This window comes from Barbus barbus, assembly GCF_936440315.1.
Source record: "Barbus barbus genome assembly, chromosome: 13".
NCBI lineage: Eukaryota > Metazoa > Chordata > Actinopteri > Cypriniformes > Cyprinidae > Barbus > Barbus barbus.
In genome coordinates, this window is record NC_136741.1 from 7,857,220 (window position 1) to 7,875,307 (window position 18,088).

At 37.4% G+C, this 18,088-nt stretch overlaps 2 protein-coding genes across 3 annotated transcripts; one reads left to right on the forward strand and one right to left on the reverse strand.

Annotated features, from left to right (window-relative positions):
• Window positions 1–3,306: 3,306 nt before the first annotated feature.
• On the forward strand, window positions 3,307–3,624 carry rprmb (reprimo, TP53 dependent G2 arrest mediator candidate b; the record flags this gene model as incomplete). Its single annotated transcript, XM_079432008.1, has 1 exon — window positions 3,307–3,624. The coding sequence occupies one exon, from the start codon at window positions 3,307–3,309 to the stop codon at window positions 3,622–3,624; it is 318 nt and encodes a 105-aa protein (XP_079288134.1).
• A 3,387-nt stretch (window positions 3,625–7,011) lies between these two features.
• Window positions 7,012–17,843, reverse strand: LOC306879279 (ADP-ribosylation factor-like protein 6-interacting protein 6). Of its 2 annotated transcripts, XR_013784998.1 has the most exons (5): window positions 17,237–17,843; window positions 17,076–17,129; window positions 16,870–17,002; window positions 13,696–13,785; window positions 7,022–8,572 (listed from the first exon to the last, which is right to left on the reverse strand). XR_013784998.1 is itself a non-coding variant. In XM_079432090.1 (4 exons), the coding sequence occupies exons 1-4, from the start codon at window positions 17,520–17,522 to the stop codon at window positions 8,479–8,481; spliced, it is 567 nt and encodes a 188-aa protein (XP_079288216.1). In that variant the 5' UTR covers window positions 17,523–17,834; the 3' UTR covers window positions 7,012–8,478. The 2 variants fall into 2 exon arrangements, 1 of the variants encoding a protein (XP_079288216.1); XM_079432090.1 differs by lacking the exon at window positions 13,696–13,785 and having other exon boundaries at window positions 7,012–8,572; window positions 17,237–17,834.
• Window positions 17,844–18,088: the final 245 nt, after the last annotated feature.

Below are 18,088 nucleotides of genomic sequence, written 5' to 3' on the forward strand. Positions count from 1 at the left end.
CGCACAAATATAAATGTTATTGCCAAAGGAGTCACGAATCTTAGGTAATTTGAACAGATTTGAACTTCTACCTGATCAACATCATCATAAGGTTCAGTTTCTATTAAAATGCCTCAACACTTTGCTGTTTTTCTCTCCGCAATCATCTCAGATGCCTTTTTTGCCTTATTTCCATCTCTCCTGAATCTCTCCATATGACAAATTTCTGTACTCTTCCATCTGTAGCCTGTTCTACCCATAACCACCCACACTTCTTCCTCTTCTCTCTCTCACTCTTTCCCTCTTTCCCTCCACCGCCCTCCACCACTGAGGGAGAAAAGCAAGCGCTCAGTGAAAGCATTTGAAGAGAACGCATTTCAATGTGCACAGAAACACCCAGACAGGAATAGCACTATGTCCTGAGAGCACATCTCTCTCTCTTTCTTTCGCTACTGGATAGGTCTGATGATTCATATACACATAGAGAGGGTGATACGGGACAAAGAGGACATGTAAAATAGGCTTTGTGTGAGAGGACCCTCAGTGCTGCTCAAAAGACCCTCACTCCAGGAGGTGCATTGTGGGATGTGTTTACATTGCGCAGATCCTGTTTACCGGGCCATTGATTAAAAGGCCAGGTTTGAGAGGCTCTAAGCACCCTCCATGATCGATTCTTCCTCCCACTACTGAATGCTTCACAAAAGGGGCTTTTAGGACTTATTATATGCATGATATCTAAGAGCTTTGATGCTGTTAAATGCTTGTTCAAGACACATTTAACCCTGAAAGAGCATAAAATAAAACATGACTAAGATGTGGTGATTTCAACGCAATAGAAATACTATAACCAGCAGTTAAAGGAGCACATGGATGATTTATTGTGCAAGTACAGTCAATTGATATAGGGGCTCACAGATTTTCACCTGAGACTGTGTAAACAGAAGCATATTAAAAAGATTACATTTAAGTGCCATGTTGCACAACCCCCTCGGTGGCTTCTAATGGAAATATTGCTCCCATATATTTCCATGGTAATCCTGCTGTTCTCTATCCATATGTTTACAAGGACATTGCTCATTCCTGAGGGTTCATATGGTTTCATTAATTATGGATTTCCATCTTTAAGTTAAATCCAACTGTGAGGCACAGCACGGTGACTCAGTATTTGACCACGTTTGATTGTTTAGGTTGATTGTCTGATTAAAATGTGTGAACGGGATATTGTATAATCAACATGGCTGTAATTAAAACTCTCTTTTCTGCATCCACATGACAGTACAGAAAACTGCATTCATTTGGACACATTTTAGGAGCAACTCTGCCCTCTGCTGCATGTGTGACTGCAGACCACCTCATCACAAATGATACTCAGTTCAGGTTTCAGCTAAATAGCCTCGAGTTATCTTGAGCAAAACACACATTAATAAATTAAAGAAATAATACTTCAAAGTCAAATAAAACAGGAATAATTTATCTAATGCAATAAGATTAATGTTAAATTAGTTTCCCAACGTTCTACAAGCCATTGTAACATTTATCCCTTAAAACCTTCCTATCTATTTTATGTCACTGGCACTTATAAGTAATCCATTACTGACTAGAATATATATTTTTTCCAATTTCACTCATTTTGATTAGAAGCAGATCACTATCTGTTCCACTTATTCTGGTTACTATTCCAGTTTTACTAGCAACTATTCACTGGGTATTACCCAGTTAACCAAAAATATGTTTTGCTAAAGTTTCCATTAAGCTATAAAATGTTATTGTTTAATGTTCTTCTTAAACATCCATTTTTTACATGTTTTATAATTTTTATTTTTTTTCATGGTTATACGAATGTTAAGGAGCATTCTATTTTATTATTTGGCAAACATTATGGAAATGTTACTTTTAAATTAAGTAGCCTAGTAACATAAAAAAAAACCTTATTAAGATGTATTAAAAAAATTCTGTGCTAACATTTTGAAAACATTATTAAATACCAAAACAAACATTCTAATAATGTTGGTTCATAACTTTGAGAGAACCTTACTAGAACATTAGGCAAAGTTAGCCCTGTTAGCTGGGTCACTATAGGGTATTAGTAACTCTGCAGCTTTAATAGTACTATTATATCTATTTATGAAACTTGTATTGTTACTAGTAACATATCTCAATAGTTGCTTTTTTTACTTATCAGACTATTTACTTTACAGACTGTTTACTTTATGGCTCAATAAATCAGTTAAAAATGAAAAATGTTACTAAAAATATAATATACACTTGTGTCTAATAAATAAGCAGGCTACTTTTGAACTGTCACGAGTAATTAAAGAATAGGTAGTAGATCATGACTAGTTATGTAGTAACAACTGGAGTGTGTGTGTATATATATATAAAATATAATTTATAAATATAAAAAATATAAAAATATAAATAATTTTACTAGTAATTAACTGAATTAACACACTCCTCTCTGTTGGAATGAGTACACGTTTTGGTCACACTTTATTTTAAGGTCCAATTCTTGCCATTAACAAACTATTAAATATGACTTTTGCCTCAGTCAAGTCCTAATTTGCTGCTTATTAATAGTAAGCTATTGTTAAGTTTAGATATTGGGAAGTACCAGGGATGTAGAATATGATCATGCAGAGTATGTGCTTTATAAGTTCTAATAAACCAACATGTTAATAGGCATGCTAATAAGCAAATAGTTAATAATGAGAATTTCTAATGAAGTCATTACTGACTATTAAAAAAATTGGTTGCCTATAGTAATACATATAAATTCTTTAGTAGGCTACTATCTAGTTAGATGCTAGTAAATGTTATGTGACTCCCCATTTGTAAAATTGAACTTTGTGTTTTAACGAGTTTATACCGGTGTAGTGCCGAATTCTGACCCCCGCCAGATTATTACCCCCCTGGTATTGTTAGGTTTAGTGTTAGGTGTGGGGGAGGGGTTAGGATTAGGGGTGGGGTTAGGATTAGGCAATCAGGTAGCGATTTCAACGAGGGGGGTAATAATTTGGCAGGGAGTCGAAAATAGGCACAACACCGGCCTCTATCGTTTTCAGTTTGTGTCAAAGGGGGCGCAACGTGAACGAATCCCTCTGTTACACTGAACTCTAGTCGCAGGGGATGAGCTCAGACCAGATCAAACCATGTCCTCCACAGACCAGAGTCCCTAATTACCTAAACAACAGGTCCGAGAAGAACCATACTCTGCATGTCGGCACATAAATTCTGTCCAGCTCTTCTTTGCTCTTGTGACTTCAAAGTACTGAAGGAAACTTCAGCCGCTGTTTTGTGCGCACCTGCTCCTCTCTTCCTTAGTTCGAAATGAATTCAACTGTTTTTAACGACACAGACAGCGCTTCGTTTTCCAACAGAAGCAGCGAGAGCTTTCTTTCGTGCTGTAATTTGTCCTCGGTGGTGACGGACAGCGGGTTTGTGTCCGGGGCGCTGGACGAGCGCAGCGTGTTCATCATGCGCACGGCGCAGATCGCGGTGATGTGCGTGCTGGCGCTCACCGTGGTCTTCGGCATCTTCTTTTTAGGCTGTAACTTGCTCATTAAGTCCGAGGGCATGATTAACTTTCTGGTCACGGACAGAAGACCGTCAAAGGATGTCGAAGCGGTCATCGTGGGATCGTACTAGTGCGTAAAAGTTTCACGGTCAGATGGGACGCGCGCATTGGTAATGTGTGAAACTATCCACATTGCCCTCCAGAAACGAAGAGATTAAGAAGAAATTGACACATGTATGATTCATTGTTTACCGGAAAATTGCAGTTTATGAGAAAAGCGAAGGTGAAAGTGTACCTTGAGACATGGTGACTGCTATGAATAATAAATATATAAGAGGAAACATCACGGCATGGACTGTTTTGCTCACTCTGTGGACCACGAGGGATTAATGCTTGTGGAACAAACTGCTGTTTTCAGACTGCTGAGATTTATGTGGGTAAACACTGCTTACATTTTGAGTAATGCATTTAAAGTTAATGAAGGAATATTGTATACTGTGTGTGTAACTAAAGCACTTCTTAAAGCTGGATATTTTAGTCTATTCTGTGCAATATTCAGTGACAGATGTTTTGTTGTGCTACAGTATCTTCTTTAACTATAATTTACTGTTAAATTACATTTGAAAATGTGTTGTCCATCAGCAAAACTGTGATTTGCACTTATTGTAAAGTTTATGGGGGAATTACGGATGAATTCTGTATCGTGGATTTATTACAGTGAGATAAATTTGAAACTGATCATTGTAATGGATCGCTGCATCACTGTGACTTCAAACTAGTTTTCCTTTTATTTATTTTTTTAATTATATAAAAGGCAAAATAACAGAATCATCATTATTACATTGCTCTTTGTTTTTTTCAGAGAAGCAGAATGCACTACGTGTGTGTGTGTGTGTGTAAGTCATTATTAGATGGAAAGGGAAATATGGATTAATATAGTTATGTTTCCTAGCCTTTGGCAAATAATCATATCAGCAAAGACTGTTTGCACAAAAGAACAAAATGAGATCAACAGCGGTTCAACGCACCTGTATGGAATAATTGGGTCCAAAGGTCTGAGAGCACTACTGAAAATGCTTACAATTTCTTTCATTCTTTTAACAATCTTTCCATTACAAGTTATACTATCAGCATATTTGTATTCATTTTGATGTTTTCTTACTTTTGGTCCCTATAGATACAAACCACACCTCAGCAAACTTGCATGCTGACAAGACCCCACCGTGCTTTCAAATAGTTTCTTAACATGAGAGAAAAAACACACCCAAAGAATGCATGTGAACTATCTTATAGCAACAGGATGACTAAATAATTTACTTCACTTAAACTAAGATGACATTCAGTTTACTTACACAACACACACCAATGCAGATCACCCCATTGTCTTAACTTTGTATGTCCTGAGCAGTGTTTGTATACCTTAGGCATATTTTCACTCTACTACAGAGATCACTGCGCCAGACAGCTGTGCAAATGATAAACACCAGAATGCAAAAAGTGTCATGAAATGGGCCAGTACTCAAGTTTTTACAGAACGCACATATCACATTAACGACCCTCTGCAATTTGAAGAAGCTCTTGATTTGACAAAACTCCTGTGTCCTTGTCTGCATTTGTGCGCTTTAGTTTCAAGAGCGTCCACGTATTACACTGTTATATAATATATACATCACTGAGAAAAACCCTTTTAGGACCCTTTTTCTTTCTTTTTTTTAAACAAAATAGCTGCTTCAGTGTATCTTCTGAATGAATAATTTTAAAATTTAAATTCTAAATATTAACCAAAACTATAATAGTTTATCAATTATATTAAAATACCACTGTTCCATGGAGCTCTTCATGTGGAATCAGACCAAGGCCAACATCAGATATTTTTATCTCATTCTAGCCAGTATCTAAGCAACACACATTATCTCTGTTTTCATTCAGCTTGTCCAACTCCATATCCAACACAAAGCCAAAACGAGGCAGATTCTAGGCTATTGTTGATATTGTTGAAAAAAAATTGCTCCCTCTCTCTCTGTTTGGTTTGGTTTTGTGATGGTGGAGCTCATGACGCAAAGCAAGAGACGACTGAGACGATTGCATCAAAGAAGTCAGGTCTAATGCCATCGCCAGATCAGCGGGTAAAGAAAGACAGATGGAAAGCACTAAGCGAGGGGGAAAAGGCCAAACACTGAGCTGGCCCATTAACTGTCTTGATGGATTTGCACACTAAAACTTGCAAGAGCATCTGCTGGTTTAATTTGTTCCATGGATTTGTCACCTTATACAAAGCAAGTTAAATTGACAAAAATGAGTTTTCAAAGTTGTAAAAAAAAAAAACTATTTCAGTCTTTCTACTTCAAAATTACAAGATAAATTTGTTACTTGCGGTTTTTTTTAGATTATTTGTGACAAAGTAAATCTTATACCAGCATAACCAGTAGTCTATATTTCCTCTCAGATTTTATTTATTTTAACTCACTTATCTTCTTTTCTTCTTGTTTTTATAATGGAAAAAAAATCTATGCTTCCCTGAATATTTTATTTTCCCTTATATGTGAACCTGGAGCACAAAACCAGTCATTTGTAGGAATAGCCAACAATACATTGTATGGGTCAAAATTATACATTTTTCTTTTATGCCAAAAATCATTAGGAAATGATAACATTATGAATATATTTTGTAAATTTCCTACCATAAATATATCAAAACTTAATGTTTGATAAGTAATATGGATTGCTAAGAGCTTCATTTGGATAACTTTAAAGTCAATTTTCTCAATATTAATTTTTTTTGCTCCCTCAGATCCCAGATTTTCAAATAGTTGGATCTCACCCAAATCGATGCATTGTCCTATCTTAAACCATACATCAATTGAAAATTTATTTATTCAGCTTTCAGATGATGGATAAATCTCAAAAAAAAAAAAAATCATGACTGGTTTTGTGGTCCAGGGTCAGAAATACAAATTCAGATGAGTCAAAAAAGACTTGCGTGCTAACATTAGAGAATTTGCCTTCATATAACCATATCAATGACGTACATGTTTGTGATGGCATGGTTGCAATTCCATTAATTCAAGCCTAGGGCTGGAACTTTATTACACCTTTGTGAATTGGAGCTCTGTTATAGTGTATTTGCAATTTGACTTTTTTTTTCTTTTGTCGTGTATCAGACAGATTAAGAGTCAATTTTGTCCTAAACACAGCGAGCCGTGGGTGTAATTTTTCATTCTGCAGAATGATTACGTCTCGCTGGCCTTTCGCGAAAACTAGCCTAGGGGTGACAAGAAAAAAGGCATCATAGCAAATGCTTTCATATCGGCTGCCACTCGCACTCGCGTCTGTGCTGTGCATTCTGAACCGCTGCGCCCTTAGGCCTTAACTGGGATCTTTTAAGCCCTCACCCATAAACTGCAAAACAGACGTTTCTATTAGTTTTCATGCCTTTGCGAATTGCAGCACATTATGATTTAATGTGGAAATTTATTTCCATTTTACAAATGAAACAAAGAATGAAAAAGTAAAACAAAACCTGATTTTCGTAGTTTTTATTTAAATTGCAAATTTATTGCTTTTTGCATAAATACATTCTTACAAAATTATTTCTGATAGCGTTATTTGACAATATCCCACCTCCTGAGTAAGCAATGAATATTCCAGTGTTGTTTTTTCATCCTTGATTATTTAAACAGCAGGAAAACAAGCAAGCAAACCACTCAACCTCCAAATCAGGTGGTTTCAGGACGGGATATTGTTTGTGACAGTTGCACTGCACGATTCAAGGCGAGTGAGACAAGGTTTACCTCAGACAGACATTCACCTCAACAGAAACATCATTAAGAGAGACACTTTGTCACCAAGTCATGCAAGAACATGTTTTTTAAGGCTAAAGAACACAAAAACATGGACAGAGTGATCAAGCATGCACACAAAAGCTCCCTTTTACCTTAAAGTACCTGATCAATCTAAAAGCAACAGGGCTTGAGGTGGAGAAACTAATTGTGGAAATGGTAAAATCTCAACGAACCAGAATTAACATCCACTACAAATGGAGATGGAAATGTCCTGTTAAGGAAAACAAATTATAGGAGCCTGTTGCCACAGATACAAAAAGAACACACTCACACACACGAGGCGGCAGTGCATTAATACTCCATATATACACACAAGACAGACCAGTGCATTAGCAGAGTCTGCATCAAATAATTAAAGTCATAAATTAAATCCACACCTTCTCCCAGGCTCTCAACAAAGCTTTAACACGGTCACTCTTCATCAACCCCAAAACAGCTATTGTATTAATGATTTCCCCCATTAAAACGCTCAATAGAAGAGCAACTTCCAGCTTTAATAAAGCACGACTGCAAAGGGACTGTAGTCTTTGCTAAGCGGAGGTCCTAAAATGCTAATTTAATTTATTGAATAGATTTATACAGCATCTATGTGTTGCCACACTGACAATGAATGACATGAAAAGGGCAAAGAGCAGATTTAATGCACTGCTATTGTAATGGTAAATAGCTCCATTACGGAAAAAGTCATTGTGCGTTGTGTATTGAATTTGTCAAATTAGCATTTGAAAATATGAGAAATCCTCTAAAATAAAACATTGTCCTTAATTGTTTTACTTGTTATTCAGTGTCTAAATTACTAAAAATGTATTTTTTTTAACTAGTATTCCATTCTTTGTGTTTGTTTTTGTGCTTCTTTTTTTTTTTAAAAAGGTTTTATATTAGTAACATTATTTGACAGCTCCATCTGTCATTAAAGCAACAGTTCACCCAAAAATTACGGCACTTATTCACAGCAGAGGATCCATTGTTGAGCAAGTTTCTCCAAATCTGTTCCATTGAAGAAGCAAACTCATCTACATCTTGGATGGCCTGAGGGTGAGTAAATTTTCAGCAAATTTTCATTTTGGGGTGAACTATTTAAACTTGGAATTGCAAGTTAAATGACAGTCGAGGTGTCCACAGATGGGCGGCAGTTGAGGCGCATCAGGTGAGATACCACATAAGAGTGAGCGCAGCCACTATGCCATTGAGTATAGCCATACTGTAGCCCATGTGGAAAGAGTGTCCAGTCATTCTTCTGCAAAACCAAAACACAGACATTCAGTGCATTAGTCCACAGTGTGACTATAACAAAAATCATAATGGTTGAATATTGTCCTCGATATTGTAATTGAATTCTAATACAACTAACATGAAAATACTTATTTTGGACAAGTGCATGACACATTCTTCACATCAGGGGTCGGCAAATATGTTTAAAAAAAAATTTGCGCCACTACTTGGCGGGCCAGAACATAGTCAAAGGATAATTTAAGATATTAATTGATGAAAATTGCAACTAGAATTGCCTGTGACAGACTGTTACAGTGTATTTTGTAACTGTGAGCTGTTACTCGGTGTTAAATCCTGTGGTAGGACAGTCATTAACAAAATGTCACATTTGTGTGGCGGTGACAGGCAGAGTAGGCTATGTGAGCGGAGTGGAGCGTCAACAATTTCCCCTCCGCTCCGGGTTCACCATTTCCTGTTCCCGCTCCACGCCACGCTCACTGAAATCAGAAACACCGCTCTGCGGCTAAAGTATTTCAGTATCAGTTCTGTTCATAGGCCTATATTAAAAAATAAAATAAAAGACTGTTTCAACGTGGCTTATTGGAGCACTAGTGTGCAAACTTTTTTTCCTACCACATGACAAGCTAATTACATGGTTGTCAGCATTAAAAGGCATAAATGCTGCTTTTTGCAGTGCAATTTTTCTTTATTTTTTTGTGATAAAAATATCAGTACGTTTTCATCAGATACCTACGGATCGATGCATTTCTTAAAGATTTCTGTTCATTGGAAATCGGATACAGATGAAAGATTACATTTGTTTGTATGCATTATTGAGAGAGCGATTGCGTGTGAATAAGTGTTGTAGTAGTTGTTTTAATCATGCTTTCAGCTCAAAATATTCAGTATCTAGAAGGAACAAACAATTCCTTGAGAACTATTATAACTTCCCGCACATGTCCATTGCCGTCATTCACATTCTTTCTGATTTGAGTGATCCTTCTCTATCAAGCTAGCTAGATATTTTAAACTTGTGAATTCTTGCTAAATATGCAGTTATATTACAGCTGGGTCGTTGGCATGAATTGTACTCATGAAGGAGCGGTGGTGGAGCGCTCTTGGAGCGAGTGAAAACCACGCCGCTCCACTTGTGCTCGGCTCACATAGCCTACTCTGGTTGTGAGAAGGCTAACTGTTGCTGTCATGACAGACCTATTTCAGAACCAGCAGCCATCAAAATAATTTGGCTGCGGGCGCGGGCCAGATATTATTGCTGGCGGGTTACTTTTGGCCCGTGGGCCGCCTGTTGCCAACCACTGCTTTACAGTATGTAGCCTAAATGACTAAAGTTGAGAACTACGTTCTTAAATTGCATCAGAAAATTACGTGCCTAAACAGTTTCACACTGGCATGCTTTGGAGCTTGAAAAATAAAACGCTCCAATTTAGTTTTTGTTTTTTTAAATAATTTACACTTAGAAATCAAGAAACATTCTAGTATTACTAAAGCAGCCACAGCAAATTTACAGCTTTAGGTAACATTTTGATCCTTTAAGGCTGGAATACATTAAAATCTGATTCTGAACATTGACTATGTAAATAGTTCCTGAGAACATCATATACTAATCGACTGACAAATAACACACCAGTCTTTAAAGTCATTCTGAACACAACAAACTCATGCAAAACATGTGAACTGTTGCTAGGAGAAGCATTTATGAAAACAGTATAACATTGTCTCAAAATATCAAACATCTGAAGCCCATCATACACCTCACAATAGCTTTGTGGCAATCTGTCAACTGCCAAGACTCTGGAGACTGCCTTTGACATTTGGAAAGTAGAGATAACTCCGCTAGTCTGCAAATCTAGGCAAAAGTCATGTAGTGTATTCCAGCCTTTTGTTCAGGCCTACTACTTAGATCTGGACTCCCAGAAAATCTTCAAGCTGTTTATGATATAATTTACACTTTGTCTGTGCCTTGATGATCATAATGGGACTTTTAATGCTTTGTTGTGAATCCACCATAATGCTTTTCACTTTGATTCTAAAGCAATAAGTTTTAAAACATCTCTTGAATTTTTGTGCACAACTGACGTCTGTAAATTGTTACAATGCTCAGCTGCTGCAAAATGCACACTGTTATAATAATCTAGATTATTTATCCGATTAATTGTACAGCTACATGATGCAATACCACTTTTTTATTACATCACTCAATCAGTCTGTTACTCTCTAGAGGTGTCTAACTCTAATGCAGGAAGTTTAAAAGCACACGGAACAAACAAAACTGAGGACCGTGTATGGAACATAGACAAGTGCATTGATCATATCAGATGGCCATTACTTTACTCTAGTGAGTGCAGAGGCCCATAAAAATCCCATTATGAGGCATCCAGATGTCCCATGTTATCCACTCCCATGAGTCCTCTTTAATGGCTAATTTGAACATGCTTTTAGAGTAGCAGGTTCAGGAGTGCATATCTGCACCAATATGACAAATTGTTCATTTAATCTATTTAAGAATGCATTCAAAATGCAAATAATACATGCATAGACTTTTAGAATGAGCAAGAAGAATACAACTCTTCTAAAATGATCATGTTTTTAATTTCAGAATTTTAGTTTGAAGTTTTTTTTGGGACATTTAAAACAATTACAGAATGATAAAAAATGTCACTGTTTATTAAAAAAAAACTTTCAAAAATGACATTCCACCAGATGAAATCTGTGTTGTAACCAAAAAAGTTATGTGGTGCCACCAACATGCAAAAACACCTCTGCAGACCCCCTCATGACTGGCAAAGTCAATATTGAGTCTTTTTAAATTTGTATGACAAAGAAAGAGATCAGGTTGTAAAATGTCACGTGGTGCAAGTCCATAAAAACCTATTTTTGTGATTACATAATTTGTGACATTTGTTAAAAAAAAAAAAAGCTATTTAACTTGAAAGTATATTTTAAAAAGAAAAAGATGTTACTTTTTGATGATTACATTTTTATGTAATTGAATCTAAAGTTCTGTTGAAAACAGCATATTGTTTTTTTCCCCAAAACCATATGAAACCACATTTCTGAGAACTTGCACATCTATTTTAAAAGAAATTTTGTCATTACCCAAATGGGAATGGGAAACACACATCATTTGGGTTTTCAATGGTTAACCACTTGCTAAGTCGTAACATATTGAATACGGTTTCCGGGTCAATGCTTCCACTTTGTTTCAATTGAGAATATTACCATAACAGCCATTTATAAGCAATACATATTTATAGCCACAATTAAGCTACGGATAAATACTCACTACAGTCTCCAGGCTCACGGTGTCCTGGACACCAATATTTTAACGATTCATAAAAAAATTAATCACTGTTGGCCAACTAACATTGCACTATGGAGATAAGGGATAAGATCATGATTTTGGTAGTGTTACACACTGTGAGTGTATATTAACACCCTTTGTTGTCTGCTTTTATGATCTGATGCAGCATTTGGACTTGGAAACTGTGGCATACGCTGCATGGCATCAAAATTAACAAGCAGATTTCTGAATTGCATCAGCTGGACTTGACCATGACATATTAAGACTCATTTTCAATGATAAGTCTCAATCAGACATGTCACACGCTCAGATATGGCTCTATCAGCTTGTGTCTGTTAAAGCTAGGAAAGGTTCATCTATCCCAAAGACTTAATGACACAATTTAGATAGACAGCAGCCTTGACATGGAACATTAGAGAGCCAAGCATTTCCCAACAAATCAATGGGGAAAAACAGTTTGGGAGCTGATTATAATTAAGGCCATCCATTCAGATAATTCACAGATGTGATCAAAACGACACGACTAAAAACCCAAAGCACCAAAAGAGACTAAACTAATTTCTATTAGCCAGTTAATTCAGCAAATCAATTGCTTGAACTCCCTGAACCTCACCTACAATAGAGGCAGATAATGTAAAGCTTATCTGCTGTAGACAGAACCACAAACAACTGACTGTGACCACCATATGCACCCAATGATTGAAAGGTTGGGTTTCTATGGAAACAAAGTGATGGGTGCATTATACTAATACGTGTGTGCGTATCTGAAAACAAAAGAGGAAAGCTTCTATTAGCATCCGAGTCATCTGAGGATAATGCAAGAGACTAATTGCTAGAGCGGCACTGCGACATACAGTGAAACTGACATGGAGAATGCCAATAGGACAGAGAGTGTGTCGACCACTGCTGTTTTGTGCTGGAGAACCGGAGCTATGCAAGCATGAAGGAACAAGCAGACCCAGTCACAGTTCCGTGGGGGTCAGTCAATACCACCCCATCCGGCTGCTAGCTTGTCGATAGCCTGTTTGCTTTCTGAGCCAGCTGTGTAAGTTGGGTTTAGTACAGACATCGTCAGAGCACCGCTGTGTGATTAGATAACCAACTCGCTTGGCGATGGAGTGACCCTGGGTTTTATCGCCAAGCCTCCAGACACAATCAATAACGTTCCCCTCAAACAGCCAATCAGAAGCTGGCTTATAGATTCATAAATTGGAGAACAGCCTTAAACTCATTTGCAAACTCAAAGTTAGCAGAGGAGACATGTTTCAGCTGGCATCCTGGATGGGCCTCCCCCTGTGTTTTCACCATCTCATATGAATGAGAAGTTCATGGGGTGCCATCCAGCATGAATTAACTGGACTTGAAAAACAACTTTAAAGAGCTCTGCTACAAACTGTTCCATAATATGTTAGGCTGCGTAATTTTTAGTTCAGTTTTAGGTCACCGTTCAATATGCATTAGAGGATGTTATCATTTGACTGTCCACTGAAGTCTTTCAAAGCTTAGTTCTCATGCCTAGATCATTAAATCAAAATTGAGATCATTTCAAAGTATATTAAATCTGCGAATGGCAACAGCTTGTCACAGCATCCCTCGCTGTACACTTGCCTCCTTCCTTGTGTACACAAAGCTCCTGGTGATAAATGTCAGAAGTACTAAGGTCACTGGAAATAAAACAGAATTCACAGTCTGATGGGCTAACAGCAATTCATCACACCTTCCAAACACTTCCTCATTTATGCAGTAGGTAAACCACTGAGGGAGTGTGACTAACGCTCTATATCTGCACCCATTATTTTTGCCTAGGTGTCAGTTAGTTTACTTACCATGGAGACGAAACAGTTTCTAGGGTTTCACCAACTCCAATGTGCACATTATTGAGTTGGTTGTGGCATTCTTTCGGTGGTTAACGCTTCCTGTTATACAGACATATGTAGCAAAAGGGGACACAGTCACGAAGGTTTGCCCTTACCATTAATAGCAATCTGAATTATTCTACAAATGGAAAGTCCCTCCATTAAGAGTCCATGCTATCAAAACTTTGATGCTTCAGTTGATTGTAAAAGAAATCCATATAAATCAAACCGTTTATAAGTCTTATGAAGAGGCACTTCGGAATCTAAACTTTACTTGCAAATAGAAACCTCACTGGTTCTTGTGGAGGCTCAAACATGCTTGCGTGACACGCGACAACAAACCTAATTGGTTCTTGTGGAGGCTCAAACATGCTTGCGTGACACGCGACAACAAACCTCATTGGTTCTTGTGGAGGCTCAAACATGCTTGCGTGACACGCGACAACAAACCTCATTGGTTCTTGTGTCTGACAAGCATATCTGAGCTTCTATTTACCATATTTGATGTGCTCTATGTATGTGCATTGCTCAATGTTTCTACGTGAATAAACGCCCAAATTAAATATTTTCATCATATAAAGTGATCATGTTTTCAGAAGATCAATTAAATCACTTGATTCATATGAATTTTTTTTACCATCTTTATGAACTTTTTGAAGTATCAAAGTATTGGTTGTGTGGACTTTCAATGGAGAGTCCAAAATCTCTCAGGTTTTTTATGGGTTTAGAATGACTTGAGGGTCAGTAAGTGACAGAATTTTCATTTTTTCAGTAAACTAATCCCCACCCCTCCAAAAACCCCCAGCTAAAACCAAAACAAAAAAAACAGCTAAATGAAAGTCAGTTACTCTGGAAAAAGCAATACTAAAAAGTTTAGGCAAATTCCCCTCGCCGCTCACTTCTTCAAGAGCATTAGCATTTGGGGTAAAGGACATTTAGGTATATTTGATGGGACTTGGAGCCACACGAAATCCCCGAGGACCAATTCTGGGACAGTTTTTGAATGTTCCGCTTGGTGCAAGTATTCAGGTTTGAAGATGAAAAGCAATTACAGGAAAATTGCTTTTCTGTTCTCCTCAGAGTCTGTGCTCTCACCCGGGCGAGTCAAACCAGCACAAAGAGATAGGAACAATTTTCTATTTTACCAGCTTCTAAGGCACTGACAGCTAAAAACAAAATAGGAAAAATGGGTGAATAACCTCAGACCAGAGGAACAGCCTTGATAACACGTTCCTATAACTCTTGTACTCTCTCAGGCTATTACACTACTGAGCAGAACTGGCCATAGAAAATAAAAAAAAACATCTACTTATAGAGACAATCAGACATCAAGGACTGAAATAAATGAATAGCGCTCACATGATCAGTGAGATGACTGTCTCAGGTGCCGCAGCAGTAAATTAACTCACTAGCATGATAATGGGTGAGTCTGGAGTGAAGTGATTGGATGATCGCTTCTACTTGGAAATGAAGTTTTGAACGCGAAGAAGTTTCTTCTGATTTCTTTAGGGTGGACTTTAAAGCCTGGAATACACTACACGATTTTTGCCCCGATTTCCCCCCGATTTTACAGTCTGAACAAGCTGACGCTAGTTGAGGAACGTCAGAGCCAGTCTGCAGATTACAGCTGTACAGCTGACAGATTCCACAGAAAATCTCATAGTGTATGATGGTCACAGACTCCCGATTTTTTAGCTTCAGACTTTGATTCTATCCAGTCGGAGGATATCAAACATGTTTGATATTTTCAGCCGATTTTAGAACGCATACGTTTTCATTTGTCATGCGTCTCCTAGCAACAGGGCGCACGTTTCTGTGTGAGGTCGTTGTGATCGGAACAACTTTAAAGTCTGGTAGTGTATGATCTTCAGTCACGTAGTGTATGATGCCCAGTTTTCCTTTGTCACTATTTATATAGTCGGTAAGTGTATGATGCCTAATGTTTTAAAAATCTGTTCAGATTTTAAAAGTCGTGTAGTGTATTCCAGCCTTTAGTTGCTGTTGAACAGTAACAAACATAGAGCCTTTACAAAGTTTGAATAACTTGGAAAATAAAAATGATGTGTTTCCTGAAACTGAAGGTAGTTTGCCACCCAGACAGGTAATGTCTTAACACACATTGTTTTTGTATAAAGGTCCCTCTTACAGGTTTCTGACCGGTTTCCAAAGCACCATTAGGTCAGTTCTAATGATCTAGAACAAATTCAGGTGAGCTTTCTAGATACCCAAGCAAATATTTAATGACTACCATTGGTCCATCACATGCAATATATGGAATACATCTATGGTGCCATGAGAAATGGAGGTGTCTCAATTGACAGGAAATAACTCCAATATCAGAGTCAGATGTGCCTTAATGACTTCCTCCCACTGGATACTGCCTGAGAAGGTAGTGGATTTTCAGGTTTCACAAAGCTTTTTTTTTTTTTTACCAGACTTTTCAATACAATGGTGCTGCTTACTATCAAAGCAAGATCACAAAGTGGCTTTCTGTGGTGTACTGGGTTACATTTAATATAAAACAGTTTTAACCAACTTATCTAATTGTATAACATCTAGAATTAAAAGAGAATTCACTTTAAAAATGGAGACAAATGAAATGGCGACCACTTACACCACCAACAACGTACCATATACAGTATAGTCTTACAATAATATAATTACATATAGGCTAATTATTGAATTTTCCATCAGTAAAAATAATTATTTAATCAATAATCGTAGAATTTTATCTTGTCCTTAAAAAAAAAAAAAAAAGTTAATGGACATGGTATTGTTATCCATCTATACAGTTCTGCTCATAGGTTTACATACATTGCATGTTACTTTTTTATTTAGAACTGTTCTGAATAAGCGGTTTCACATAAGTTTATACCACATGGATCATATAACGCATTATTTTGCCATCTTGACTGTTACATACCCTTGCATCTTAATACAGTCTATTTAGGACAGTATAACAGAAAAAACAACATGCTCCATTATTTTGCTAAAATTAGCAACATCTTGCATATTCTGTGAGGGGTATGCAAACTTATGAGCAGGACTCTTATTGGGAATAAAAATTGACAATGTGCTACATGGTTGTGCTTTAGAGAATATGGTTTGATGATTTAATTGTGCAAAGAGATAAAACATGCTCACTTGAGTCTGGTTGAAGAAAGAGGAGTTGGGGGAAACATTCCTGGCTCAAAGGAGTCAAAGTAGGTTAGGGTCCAGGAGAAGCTGCAACAAAGCACTCCAGCCACAGAAGACAGGACCAAAATACTCCAAAAACCTGCAAGAAAAAAATCCTGTTTTATAACATGCAACCACTATGTTACAATAAACTATGTCTAATTTGGACCTACCCAGGAGTCTCACTTCTGATCCATCTTCAGTGGTTATCCTCTCTGCTCTTAGATCTATAGATTAAAGAATTGTTGTATGCATAATGCATACATTATTAGGTATTGGACATGCCTGAACATCAGGAGACGTGTTCCGAGAAATAGATATTAATTTGTTTTACCTTTTAATACGATGTACCAGAAGGAGACTAGCACAGCGATAAATGAGACGATGACTACGCTGCATAGCACAGAGACTATTCGAGCGGGCCATAGGTGTGTATCTTTCCAGTACCGCGGGCGCACGGGGAGCCGCCCAGGCGCTGCGCTACGGATCTCGCTGCTTTCACGCGAAGCTGCATTTATTTCCTCCGACATGTTTCTTCTTCCTGCTAATCCAGCATTATCTTCATCATCAGAATAAACGTCTAAAGACTGACCGTCTTTATCTCTGGCAAACCGCAGCATGGTCGCCAAGATAAGAGTTTCTAAAGTTGAAATTGTTGTCTAGTATGTCACATCCTGCGTTTTTAGTTTGCGCGTTTCCGTTTCCTAGACAACTGGCTAGTTAGTTAGCGCGCTAGTTAATCTCACTTTTCAAATTATTAATTACACTCGATTTGCACAATGCACCTGAAGTACGTTTTATACAGTTAGACGAGTAATACAACTGATTTACAGCGGATTTAGCCGAACACAATGTGTAGCAATTTGAAAATGGTCAAACTTTGAACACGTTTCAAAACATCGCGGTTTGTGCTTCCGTATTTGTGAAGCACCGCCTACATTATCGTGTTGTCCAATCGCTATCGACGACCCATGCAATACGACCATACGATTGGATGTGATAACCGTCAATAAAGAAAAGTCCTTGTTACACTGTAAATCTTTAGCAGCACACAGAACTTAATTCAGACTAGTATGTGTTATTAATTATACGCCTGCTTTAATATGACATTTAGTGTAGCAAATGTCAAAAGTCTCTCCTTATTGCTTCTGGGCTTCATTCCTCCAGTCATATTTAAAACAAAAAA

Bases quoted from the DNA above. Each gene is read 5' to 3' on its own strand.
- LOC306879279 (XM_079432090.1), bottom strand. From the start codon at position 17,522: ATGCTGCGGTTTGCCAGAGATAAAGACGGTCAGTCTTTAGACGTTTAT. The intron at 17,130-17,236 runs GTAAAACAAATT...TTTAATCTATAG, and splicing joins CTGGTACATCGTATTAAAAG to ATCTAAGAGCAGAGAGGATA. The intron at 8,573-16,869 runs GTGAGCATGTTT...TTGGTTTTGCAG, and splicing joins CTTTCTTCAACCAGACTCAA to AAGAATGACTGGACACTCTT.